Source organism: Schistocerca serialis, chromosome 5 (genome assembly GCF_023864345.2).
Source record: "Schistocerca serialis cubense isolate TAMUIC-IGC-003099 chromosome 5, iqSchSeri2.2, whole genome shotgun sequence".
In the NCBI taxonomy this organism is placed as follows: Eukaryota; Metazoa; Arthropoda; class Insecta; order Orthoptera; family Acrididae; genus Schistocerca; species Schistocerca serialis.
Genome location: NC_064642.1, coordinates 788,650,608 through 788,664,393, shown reverse-complemented (window position 1 = coordinate 788,664,393; position 13,786 = coordinate 788,650,608). Strand labels below are relative to the sequence as shown.

Sequence of the window (13,786 nt, the reverse complement as noted above, 5' to 3'; positions counted from 1 at the left end):
CAAATAATTTAAATACTTGCACTCTTCCTGAAACACACATATGTAAAGACATAAGTGCTTTTATCTTTCTTTGTGTGTGTGGGTAGGGGTTACACAAGTTCGTCGATTTTCAGCTTTGATGTCATAGTAGGAGTATTTAGGGTAAGTTAATCTCGTCGTAGGAGTGTTGAGAAGCTGCCGCGTGTTGCAGACAAGTGTTCCTGCGCGACGTGCACATCCTGGCGGCGCTGGAGGACGCCAACCTGGCGCGCGTGCTGGGCCTGTCGAGCAGCGAGGAGCCGCTGGCGGTGGTCATGGAGTACCTGCAGCACGGCGACCTCACGCAGTTCCTCAGGGCGCACCAGATGGCCGACGACGACGACCACCCGCTGGCCGCCAACTCGCTCAGGTGCGTCCGCCGCTGGCTGCGCTGCGAACCTCACTCTAGTATCCTGAAAACAAGCACGCCGGGCAGAGTGCTAGTCAGCGCCTGACAAGAGTGCACTGTGAGAGACAACAAAAATTTGATTCTTGAAGAACACATCGTACGGCTGCAACTTTTAAGCTTATTTACAGCCCTTCTTCAGGTAAGACACTTCCATAGAGCTATCTGACTCGTAAAATTGCAGTGACAGTGGTTAAACTTACGCAGACGCGACGTAAATTTCATTGATGTACTTCTGAAGGGAACGCATTAGTTACTATTACGAATGAATTACGCGAAGCTAATGAACACTTCGTGTAATAAGATCCATGTTGTAGACGAAAACTAGTGCAATGCAAATGTATTTGCCATTTTTACGATCTGAATGTTAGTATCATACAAAAAGAATTTTGAACCCTAGTAGTTGTCATTAAAATTACGTAGGAGACTGATATTAAGACATTGCTGCTGGCGGATCCGCATTCAGTCACAAACCACAACATCAGTAGTTACTGTAAAGCTGAAAATATTATGTAAGACAAAAGAATTATATCTGGCGATACAAAGCAAATACTTTACTTGCTTAACAGAACTGTTAAGTGGGACAAAGATCACCTGCCGTTCAGTGCTACTCATGAATACGCAAACCCACGTGGTTTCATCTCCTGACAAAGAGAAGTAACGCCATAAGATCCTTAGCTTTGCAGCGCAGCTAGAAATAATATAAGCAAAGCAATCTGCTTACTGATGGTCGAGAGAGACAGAGAGAGAGAGAGAGAGAGAGACAGAGAGAGAGATAGAGGGACTGAATGCACCGAATGCTCATAGATGTTCGAAGCACGACCGGATTCCCACATCGATCCAAGTTTCCGGAAGCGTCACTGAGCTCCATTTCAGTTTGAGCGAACACTATTCCGCATGTAAATGACTCGAAAAACCATACATTCTCCAAGAAACGCGAGTAAAACACACGTAGGAAGAAAAAAATTTCCTTTACTTTACGTCTATGGTCACAAATTTTTTATCATCAGACTACCAGTATCGGTCTACAATGACTATCTTCAGATCTGTTTTATAAAAACATGTCCAAATGTACTGGGGCCATAGTGGCATCAACAAGTGCGAGACGCTATGGCTCCAGTATATTAGGACATCTTTTTGTAAAAGAGATATCAAGTTGTCATTATAAATCGAAACCGGTAGTCTGATGTAAAAAAAATTGAGACCATAGACGTAAAGTAAGGGATATTTATTTTATATTCCGGTCACTGTTCAATTCGCGACTGTGTCGCAGCTTGCGACACGTAGGAAGTTCGGCTTCAGGCAAGAACTCATAGCAGTCACACTGAAATAAGTGAGGACTGCATGCCAGTCTCCAACGTCGCTACAATAGAGGAATACAGGCTTTCTCGGCGAATCTTGATGATAAAATCTCCGGTTGACAGCCGAGTCAATGTGTTGTTCTCCAGCAACGTTTCAGCAAGTTTCATACTTGCCATCTTCAGGCGAAGACAGCCGAGTCAATGTGTTGTTCTCCAGCAACGTTTCAGCAAGTTTCATACTTGCCATCTTCAGGCGAAGATGGCAAGTAAGAAACTTGCTGAAACGTTGCTGGAGAACAACACATTGACTCGGCTGTCAACCGAAGAAGATTTTATCATCATTAGAGAAACTGTGCCCGTGTTGGTCTGCACTGAACAGGATCCAGCACAAGTGTGATGTCCTGGTCAGGCCATGCTCTCCTCTAAATGCAAAAAAAAAAAAAAAAAAAAAAAAACGGTTTCAAGACGTCTCGTAAAGCAAAATGTCTGACGTGTGCAAGATACATCCCTCGCGTCTAGATCAGATACACACGGCAGTTAGCCAGAATATTGTAGCACCCCAGAAGCACAATTCTGGAAAACAGCAGAATGTGGGACCTCTATGTTTAAACCGAGATTGAAGGCAAAAATAATTTGAAATTTTCAATTTATGCTATATAACATACATTTTTACAATTATTTAAGGGCTGTTTAAATGATTCTAGTTTATTTTGTTGCACTAAACGAAACTTGCAGCATTTTACTATTTATCTCACAGAAGCACATAATTTTGTGTGATTCTTTTAAATTGTACACGTAAATAGACTGTTAGAGTACTGAATTTTACAATCTCTGTAGCAAATAAATTTCCAAATAATACTAAATTCCAGGGTTTAAATCTGCGCGCAAAAATTCCATCCGATAGGTACAAAAAGAAAGTGTGTCAAAATGACATTCATTGCTGAGAACTACATTTTTATCACCACTCAGAACACATTCGATTTTAACAGACACTTTAAACATTTCATTGAAGAAGCAGAAAGATCCCCATCACAATTTTCCTGAAGTTCTTCCCCTTGTTCGATAGCAGAACTGTGTACACTGGCTAACGTAAAATCGTCGCCTTTTCCGTTAATTTCTTGACCTATATCACTGACACCTTCCTCCCTAGATCGACTAACAAAGTAATCAAACTCGGGAAAGTTAAAAACGACACATTCGTGCCAACATATTTTGAGCTGTACGGTACCGTACTGAAGAAAACAGTTACGTAGTTCACGAGGCGTGGTCTAGGAGACTCCAAAACCTATCAGTAACACGTGTCAGCAATAAACACAGAAGGCGATAACGCAACCGACTGCAAACATCGTAGGCTTGGCAATTTAGGGAGGGTAGGGGGGGGTATAGAAGCATTCCGCCAAATCTGGCCTTGGAGAACGAGTTCGAAACTTTTCGCGAGGTCTGGGAGACAGCACCTGATGAGTTATGGGTGAGAACAGGTTACTGGATGGTGTTGTGACCCTCCGCCGATGACATGGGTGATGTCTGTGACATGATGTATGGAATCAGTGCAATCAAGATATGAAGACTTGACAGAACGGCAGAGGAGATATCGATTTGCACAGTACTGTAAAATGCGCTCATAGTCCTCTTACCGTAACACCATATTCTCTGTACTTCACTTTTGGCACTACACACGACTGCACTAACTTTCTCAGGGCACTCGCAAAAATCAAATCTGTGCATTGGATCGCCACACGGCCACCAGAAACATCGCTAAGTATTGACTTCAGATATATTTGGCTTCTGGAGAGCTGCTCGACCATTGTATACTATTCTTATTAACTCTGTACATACAGTCTTGCTAGGTTGATTTCTGGTAGCACTTGAGAAATCACCATAGATTCCTATCGCTGGTTTCATGCGAGCTTTTTACAACCACCGTCTCAAAAGCTCGATGTTCTCTATTGAGTCAGTACATGAAGTCTCCCAGGTATGTGTTTAACTATGGTAGTTCCTTCGCGTTTCCACCTCACAATCAGATCAACTTCAGAAACTCTGAAATGTCCCTGATCTGTTACTCATGTGACTAGCCCACGTTCGAACTGACTGAGCTGTCCTGGCCCACTTGCTATCACAGATTCTCTTATACTCGCTGACATCTCGTGGTCAATTCCTCATTACATAGCGGCGTCATCGGGATCTTTCGCCGTTAGGAACAGCGTCGATTCGAATACAGCATTTGAGCTTTAGATAGCTATCGACGCCATCGTCATCAGGAGTTGCGATCACTGTCGGAGCTGGCATGGTGTTCTGCTTATGTCGATGCAGTAGCAGAGTCTGGAGCCGTCCAACGAGGAAGGAGCGACTCGGGTGTGGAAGGTAAGTTGGGCAGCTCGTGGCAACTGCAGCCTGCCGCGGGACCGAGTGACGTCGGCTGGCGCGAGGGGCCGGCGCCACATTTGAAACTGCCGCTTCATGTCCACTGGTTCCCGCGACGGAACGCAGCTGCTAAGAGCTGCCCAACTTGCCTTCTACTCATGCGTCACGCCGGCTCTCTCTGGAAGTTTCCAGACGCTACCATTGCGTCTGTATAAGCAGAACACCATGCCCTCCCTAGCAGTCAGTGATTTTGACTCCTGATGACGATGGAGAAGACACCTGCGCGGGCCGGCCGGAGTGGCCGTGCGGTTCTAGGCGCTACAGTCTGGACTGCGAGACCGCTACGTTCTCAGGTTTGAATCCTGCCTCTGGCATGGATGTGTGTGATGTCCTTAGGTTAGTTAGGTTCAAGTAGTTCTAAGTTCTAGGCGACTGATGACCTCAGAAGTTAAGTCCCATAGTGCTCAGAGCCATTTGATTTAGATGGGGTGCAAGGCTAAAACGGTCACCCAAGTCCAGTTCAAAAGAATGTTCAAATGTGTGTGAAATCTTATGGGACTTAACTGCTGAGGTCATCAGTCCCTAAGCTTACACGCTACTTAACCTAAATTATCCTAAGGACAAACACACACACCCGTGCCCGGGGGAGGACTCGAACCTCCGCCGGGACCAGCCGTACAGTCCATGACTGCAGCGCCCAGACCGCTCGGCTAATCTCGCGCGGCCCAAGTCCAATACATATTGTCTATCTTATCGCTACCGTAAGCAACAAAAATTTAATTTGCAGTATTTCATATAATTACGGAGCGAATTTAAAATTATCTCATAATCTACTCATTAAGCTATATAATAGTAAATTGATGTTTAACATGCTGAGACGTTGCAGGTAGATATTGTTTTTAAGTCTTCAAGCAATGAAACGCACGGCGCCCAAATTACCCTAACTATATTCATCCAGTACGTGAGAATGAGGGCACACATATCAAAACTTCTAGAAACTTTTTCTCGCTGACACCTCATACAAGTAATTAAAGGAAAAAGTACATCGCTTACTACATTTTCGCTGATGATGCAATTAAACTTACGCATCAAGCACGGTGTTTTAATTTATTACTTCTTTACTATTAACTCTATTAGGGCACACGCCACTGTATGTACCTGCAAAATTGTGTTATTGTATGGCACATAGTTCAGGAGATATGACGTCATATTCAGTTGCATGAAAAATTAGATACGTGCAAAACTAGCTTACCTTAAAATGGAGCGCAAATTATCCACAAAATACAAGTGCAGTTTTATTTTTTCAACGTTCTGTGCGTAATTAATACGAAACTAATAAAACCAACATATTTAGGATATTGCGTCTTCTATAATAAAGTTTGTACATGCTTAACGTCATTTGACACATCAACCCATTTAGAAAGTAATCAGACGTTTGAAGCTCTTGTACGCATGGGAGTGGAATTTTGTAAGCAATCTCCTTCGTGAATGATTTACACTTCCTCACTTTATTTCCAAAGGGACGCTGCTTGGAGACACTTTCTTCTATCCTGCACACTCGTCTAATATAGAGTGCCTAGGAAGCTGTTTCCTCGGATCACTAGAAAAAAAGTCCAGGAAAACATATTAATGGAGTTTATTACAGTAAGTTAAATTGACAATACTTAACTTTGCGCATTCACAAAGACGTGTCGCAAGCAAATGGCGACATACAAATAATCAATATCCTTCTGTGTGTACAATTTCAGTGCAAGCAAAACAATACAGTTCATAAGTCACTGCTGTCGCCTTTTTATGACGCTGTCTACTGCTGCCGCAGCTAGGCGGCGCGGTGCCGTTCTCGTCTCGTCTCGTTCCTAATACGTGAAACATGGAAACATAGCTATACGTTCTTTATTGCATTCACGACGCCAAATTTGCACCAGGTGGCCAAAATTGGAACTAATTTTTTTCCAACGTAAATCGGGTCCACACTAACGCATTAGAATACAGCCCACACTGGAGCTCTGTAAGTACCTGCACTTTAATTATAACCACCCGGTACTTGCGAAGTTAGGAAAGGGGAAAAACAGAATTGGCTTTTTGAATATGTAACCGAAGCTGTGAGCTGCGCTTCCATATAGGTCGCAGATGACGAAATAGAAAGATCGCAGTTTGAACTCCATTGTGGATCACAAATTCAAATAAATCATCAACTTTCTTCATTTTAACGCAATGCATACGTAAAAGAAACTTACACATAGTCTCGTATGACTGTTCTTGTGTAGAGCAACAGTAGATCGTCTTCTTTACTTCCTGTGCCGGCCACCTTCCTGAGACACGATATTTCGGTAATCCCTAGCTCCTTGTTGAGCATTTCCCATCACCAAAGTAACGAAAATTATGAAGAAGCCGAATTCACGAAGGGTGTCTTTAACATTTCACACTTGTATTTCAAAAGCTCGTTTCTAAACATGGCAGTTGTCATAAACAGTATACGTACTGTTAAACGAAACCAAAGACGCACTTTTAGGTCCTGATTTATTTTATTTGCTGTTGGTGTATTGAGCGGTATGTAGTAGCGCTAACACATTGGAATATACCGTACGAGACCAGCGGGATTCACATATCTGCCCTGTCATTCTGAATCAGCGTGGCTGGTGCTTGTCCTACATCGATCAAGGCAGGTCTAGTTCGCCTGAAAATAACTTGTCGTTGACGAAATTGTAATCTGCCTATCTTTTTTTTCGTCATTTGGAGTAGTCAATCATGTTCAGGATTTTCCAATGGAAAACTTGTTTCAGGACGATATTCCTACTAGGAATAACGGCTTAGACGGGAGTTATAACAAGTCAACTAGTTTCTTACAAGGCTGCGTCAGTGCAGCCTTTATATTAAGCCTTGATTCCTCCTGGAAAAATTATTCAGCATTTAAGGTGAAAATCGAAGCGACACAATCTTTTGCTGTTTTAATGTAATTTTATGCTTGGTAGTTTGTACTATTATGTAGTGAATAAGGTTCTGTGACGATTAGTGAGGACGTTGCAGTAGTGAACACTGAATTTTTCTGTTTCAGCTTTAACTGTTTGCTGTATATGGCCTGCCAAATAGCATCTGGAATGCGATACCTCGAAACGCTGAACTTCGTTCACAGAGATCTTGCCACAAGGTAAAAATCTATATTATTTGCAAGTTACTAACGCCTGTGGTGTTCGCGAGAGTTTGATTGATACTAGAATGTTCTGTGATAAGAAGCCTAACAGTAGTAGTTCATGAAAGTTAATAAAACAACAGACACCAATAGTACAGGGTGACAACTATAGAACTATATGAAATAAAATCATCATAACTTCTGAACGGTTTGCCTTATGACGTTCAAACTTCACTGTTGGACGCGGGACATGATGCGAATTAGTATGCGCATTGTGGCTTGGTTTAACGACAAGGCCCACTTGCATTTGGATGGGTTCGTCAGTAAGCTGCAATGACGCTTTTGGGGAACTGATAATCTGCATTTCGCTATCGAGAAGTCTCTTCACGCTCAACCGTTGACTGTGTGGTGTGCAGTGTCCAGTCACGGAATAATCGGTGCGATAGTCCTTGATGGCATGGTGACTACCGAACGGAACGTGAAGGTTTTGGAAGATGATTTCATTCCCATTATCCAAAGTGATCCTGATTTCCACAGAGATGTGGTTCATGCAAGACGGAGCTCGACCCCATGAAGCAGGAGAGTCTTTGATGTCCCGGAGGAGCACTTTGGGGACCGCATTCTGGCTCTGGGGTACCCAGAGGACACTGGCATGGGCCTCGATCGGCCGCCATATTATCCGGATCCGAACACATGCGACTAATTTGTGTGGGGCTGTATTAACGACAAGGTGTACAGAAATAACCATCGCTAAGCTGAAAACAACCATTCAGGAGGTCACAGACAGCATCGATGTTCCATTATTTCAGCGGATCATGCGTAATTTCGCTATTCGTCTGCGGCACATCATCTTCAATGATGGTGGGCAAGTCGAACGTGTCATAACCTAAATCCGAATATCTGTAATGACGTTTACACGTTCAATAAAGAGTGTGCACACCATAATTTGTAACTAATTTACGTTTTTCTTCATATACACTCCTGGAAATTGAAATAAGAACACCGTGAATTCATTGTTCCAGGAAGGGGAAACTTTATTGACACATTCCTGGGGTCAGATACATCACATGATCACACTGACAGAACCACAGGCACATAGACACAGGCAACAGAGCATGCACAATGTCGGCACTAGTACAGTGTATATCCACCTTTCGCAGCAATGCAGGCTGCTATTCTCCCATGGAGACGATCGTAGAGATGCTGGATGTAGTCCTGTGGAACGGCTTGCCATGCCATTTCCACCTGGCGCCTCAGTTGGACCAGCGTTCGTGCTGGACGTGCAGACCGCGTGAGACGACGCTTCATCCAGTCCCAAACATGCTCAATGGGGGACAGATCCGGAGATCTTGCTGGCCAGGGTAGTTGACTTACACCTTCTAGAGCACGTTGGGTGGCACGGGATACATGCGGACGTGCATTGTCCTGTTGGAACAGCACGTTCCCTTGCCGGTCTAGGAATGGTAGAACGATGGGTTCGATGACGGTTTGGATGTACCGTGCACTATTCAGTGTCCTCTCGACGATCACCAGTGGTGTACAGCCAGTGTAGGAGATCCCTCCCCACACCATGATGCCGGGTGTTGGCCCTGTGTGCCTCGGTCGTATGCAGTCCTGATTGTGGTGCTCACCTGCACGGCGCCAAACACGCATACGACCATCATTGGCACCAAGGCAGAAGCGACTCTCATCGCTGAAGACGACACGTCTTCATTCGTCCCTCCATTCACGCCTGTCGCGACACCACTGGAGGCGGGCTGCACGATGTTGGGGCGTGTGCGGGACCGTAGCCCAGCTTCATGGAGACGGTTGCGAATGGTCCTCGCCGAAACCCCAGGAGCAACAGTGTCCCTAATTTGCTGGGAAGTGGGGGTGCGGTCCCCTACGGCACTGCGTAGGATCCTACGGTCTTGGCATGCATCCGTGCGTCGCTGCGGTCCGGTCCCAGGTCGACGGGCACGTGCACCTTCCGCCGACCACTGGCGACAACATCGATGTACTGTGGAGACCTCACGCCCCACGTGTTGAGCAATTCGGCGGTACGTTCACCCGGCCTCCCGCATGCCCACTATACGCCCTCGCTCAAAGTCCGTCAACTGCACATACGGTTCACGTCCACGCTGTTGCGGCATGCTACCAGTGTTAAAGACTGCGACGGAGCTCCGTATGCCACGGCAAACTGGCTGACACTGACGGCGGCGGTGCACAAATGCTGCGCAACTAGCGCCATTCGACGGCCAACACCGCGGTTCCTGGTGTGTCCGCTGTGCCGTGCGTGTGATCATTGGTTGTGCAGCCCTCTCGCAGTGTCCGGAGCAAGTATGGTGGGTCTGACACACCGGTGTCAATGTGTTCTTTTTTCCATTTCCAGGAGTGTAGTTCAATAATTGTCACCCCGTATATGGTGGTACATGATAGTTGCGCCTTGATGCAAGCATTTCGAGCGTTATCGGCGAACATTTTCGACCAAACCTGTACTGGATATAATTCTCCAACTCAAGTCGTGTTTTTTACTCTAAAGCAAACGTAATGATGACTGTTACACAATTGTATGGTTTGCCATTGTCGTGTTGACTGGATGTGCAGGAACTGCTTGGTCGGCGAGGGCTACCAGGTGAAGGTGTGCGACTTCGGAACACACAACGAACTCTACGAGGCCGACTACTGCAAGGTGGACGGCGTGACGGGGCTGCCGGTGCGGTGGATGGCGTGGGAGTCGGTGCTCCAGGTGAGTCCTTACGAAGTTGATCGCTTTACGTTGTCACTGTTAACTGCGGGTCGCCCAGTTGCGCCAGTTCGATAGGCCGCACTCAGTACCTGGAAATCATCTTGTAGGTACTGTAATACTCTCTTTAAATAGGAATTGTATCTCCAAGGGCGTATCAGCTTTGCAGAGTTTTGTCATTTTCGGTAAAACTGAATGTATTCTTTCCCACACTGCTAAATTATAAAATATGTACTTAATTGCTGTGTATGTTGGCTTCGTTGTCTTCTTCTAAGTGTAACTGTTGGCGCAGGTTGTGTCAGTTCGAAGGAATTACCTACGCAGTTCAATTTGGATTATAGAGGAAGGTCCTGCTAGTAAATAATAATAGTCCCTATGTGTTTTTGTCTTCTCTATTTTCCATAGTAATAAGCCACCTCCGCACTTTGACAAGATTTACAACTCCGTCCTTTCACAGAATTATAACTCGCTGTGATGCAGAAACGTATCTCTTTCTTACAACCGATTACACAAGACTCACTAGAGTAACAGCTCTACCGACCATGTGCGTGGTAGAACAATAGAGATACTGTAGTTGTAAATAAAGAGTCTACACATTTGTGCAGCTGCTTACGAAAGTATGTAAAAAACTTTGCACTTGTTTTTACGTAAATATTACAAAATTAATGAAAATACTATTATAAATCCATACATATTATAAAAAACTAATGTACGTTTATACATACGTATGTATATTCCACATCTTCTCCTAAACCACGGGATCAATTTCAACGAAACGTGACACACATATCAGTGTCTCGAAAGAATCTCTGTATGTATAAGCACTATCTACCTATCAAAGGTGGAATGCAGCGTGGCTCACGACACGCGAATACCCTTACTTTATTCATCCAGTATTTGAGAATAAGAGTACTTAGTGACTTGCAACAAGTTTTACATATAATTTCAAATCTTTACGAAACTTTCTCTCGCTGACAGCCCACATGGAAGGAAAAAGTTTACCGCTTACTCTATTTTCGCTCTTCATGCAGTAAAACTGCTGCATGCATCATGACATTTTAATTTCTTCTTTACTGCTCACTGTATTCGTGAAACATTTTGCAGACACTATTCATATAGATCACTAACTGTACCAGAAAAATTATATCATTGTAGGAGACAGAGATCAGAAGATGTGCCGTCATGAGCACTGAAATGGCTAAAAAACAGCTGCATCTTACATGATATTTTAATTTACTACTTCTTTGTCCATCACATTTCGCAGACAGGACGCACATATACCGCTGGATGTCCCTGCAAAATTATATCATTCTAGTACGCCACGTAGCTCAGCAGAAACGACGTCAACCTCAGGAGGAACGCCGTCATAGAGCTACGTGAGACCGAAAGTGCAACGCGAAATTGGCTAGAGATACACATCTACATCTGCGTGATTACTCTGCTATTCACAATAAAGTGCCTGGCAGAGGGTTCAGTGAACCACCTTCAAGTTGTCTCTCTACTGTTCCATTCTCGAACGGCACGCGGGAAAAACGAGCACTTGAACCTTTCTGTGCGAGCCCAGATTTTTTCTTATTTTATCGTGATGATCATTTCTCCCTATGTATGTCGGTGCCAACAGAATGTTTTCGCAATCGGAGGAGAAAACTGGTGATTGAAATTTCATGAGAAGATCCCGTCTCAACGAGAAACGTCTTTGTTTTAATGATTGCAACTCCAATTCACGTATCATGTCTGTGACACTATCTCCCCTATTTCGCTATAATACAAAACGAACTGCCCTTCTTTGTACTTTTTCGATGTCATCCGTCAGTCCCACCTGATGCTGATCCCACATCGCACAGCAGTACTCCAGAACAGGGCGGACAAGCGTGGTGTAAGCAGTCTCTTTAGTAGACCTGTTGCACCTTCTAAGTGTTCTGCCAATGAATCGTAGTCTTTGCTTTGCTCTACCCACAATATTATCTATGTGATCGTTCCAATTTAGGTTATTTGCAATTGTAATCCCTAAATATTTGGTTGAATTTACAGCCTTCAGATTTGTGTGACTTATCGCGTAATCGATATTTAGCTGATTTCTTTTAGTACTCATGTGAATAACCTCAGACTTTTCCTTAATCAGGGCCAATTGACACTTTTCGCACCATACAGATATCTTATCTAAATTATTTTGCAAGTCGTTTTGATCATCTGATGACTTTACAAGACGGTAAATGACAGCATCATCTGCAAACAATCTAAGACGCTTACTCAGATTGTCTCCTATGTCGTTAATATAGATCAAGAACAATAGAGGGCCTATAACACCTCCTTGGGAAACGCGGGATATTATTTCTGTTTTACTCGATGACTTTCCATGGCCGGCCGTGGTGGCCGTGCGGTTCTAGGCGCTGCAGTCCGGAACCGCGGGACTGCTACGGTCGCAGGTTCGAATCCTGCCTCGGGCATGGATGTGTGTGATGTCCTTAGGCTAGTTAGGTTTAAGTAGTTCTAAGTTCTAGGGGACTGATAACCTAAGATGTTAAGTCCCATAGTGCTCAGATCCCTTTGAACCATTTGAACTTTCCATGTATTACTACGAACTGTGACCTTTCTGACAGGAAATCACAAATCCAGTCGCACAACTGAGGCGATACTCCGTAGGCACGCAGTTTGGTTAGAAGACGCTTGTGAGGAACGGTGTCGAAATCGATTTGACATCCCCTGTCGATAGCACATTTTACTTCATGAGTATAAAGAGCTAGTTGTGTTTCACAAGAACGATACTTTCTCAAACCGTGCTGACTATGTGTTAATAAACCGTTTTCTTCGAGGTACTTCATAATGTTCGAATACAGTATATGTTGCAAAACCCTACTCTAAATCGGCGTTAGGTGACATGCGTGCGGAAATTCGTGTGAAATATTTTAAATATATAGCAGATATATGTGACATGTGCGTACAGGTGCAAAGCTATGCGTTAAATACTCATATTAAATGCCATGAACGGTTTTAACCACATTTGTTTCAAACGTTATTTACGATCTGGGAAGAAATAATGTGGGCATAAGAATCTCCAGCCACCTATTGGGGTGGAATGGTAACGTAGAGAGAGAAGAGGGTAGATGGACAAAGAAGGGAGGGAAGGATGGACAGACAGGAGGGAGGATCAAATGATCACAGAGAAGAGTGAAGGAGGACATTGACAGAGATAATGTTAGAAGGAGATGGAAGGAGACTAGGATGGGAGAGGGGGGGGGGGGGTCATGGAGGAATTGGACAGGGGAGGGGGTTGAGGAGATAAACTAATAGAAGTTTAGAATATAGAAATACCTGCGCTGTGCCGGGTACTCCGTTAGTAACTTTATATAAATAATGAATCGGTGTTTTTTAAGATCAAAGTTGTTCCGTTTATATCAAATGAAAGCTGTAATTCACAAAGTGCAGGTGTTCCAAAATGAACTGTACAACGTGAATCACGTACATTTGTGAAAGGGAGTATGTAGAAAGTACAGTTTAGTGCATAATGTTCACTCACAACTAAAGTGTTAGTACCGTTTAACAGACTTTAACTGTGTGCGCCATTTATAGCATGCAGACAACCTAAGAAATATTCCAGTCCGACCTACCACGTCCTCATTAACGTGTGCAATAGCTGCTCTGACGAAAGCTAGCTTCGTCCGTGAACATCATCGTTTTCGGACAGTCCGGGTCATCGCCAATGCAACTCAGAATCTCAACTGCAAATGTCTTGCACTTCGGCCTGTCATCAGGTTAAAGTAAATGACGCAGCTGCATCTTGTAGGCTTGAAGCGTCAGTCTCTTGTGCAGCAATCTGTGCACAGCGTATAATTGTAGCTGTAAAT

The 13,786-nt window shown here is 44.1% G+C and overlaps 1 protein-coding gene across 1 annotated transcript in view; it reads left to right on the top strand.

Moving 5' to 3' along the window:
• The window catches only part of LOC126481123 (discoidin domain-containing receptor tyrosine kinase B-like), a 255,085-nt gene that overhangs the window by 227,958 nt on the left and 13,341 nt on the right, over positions 1–13,786 (top strand). The window contains exons 13-15 of the mRNA XM_050104660.1: positions 191–388; positions 7,142–7,234; positions 9,803–9,944. Of these exons, the coding sequence (XP_049960617.1) occupies positions 191–388; positions 7,142–7,234; positions 9,803–9,944 (433 nt within the window). The remainder of the gene's footprint in view (positions 1–190; positions 389–7,141; positions 7,235–9,802; positions 9,945–13,786) is intronic.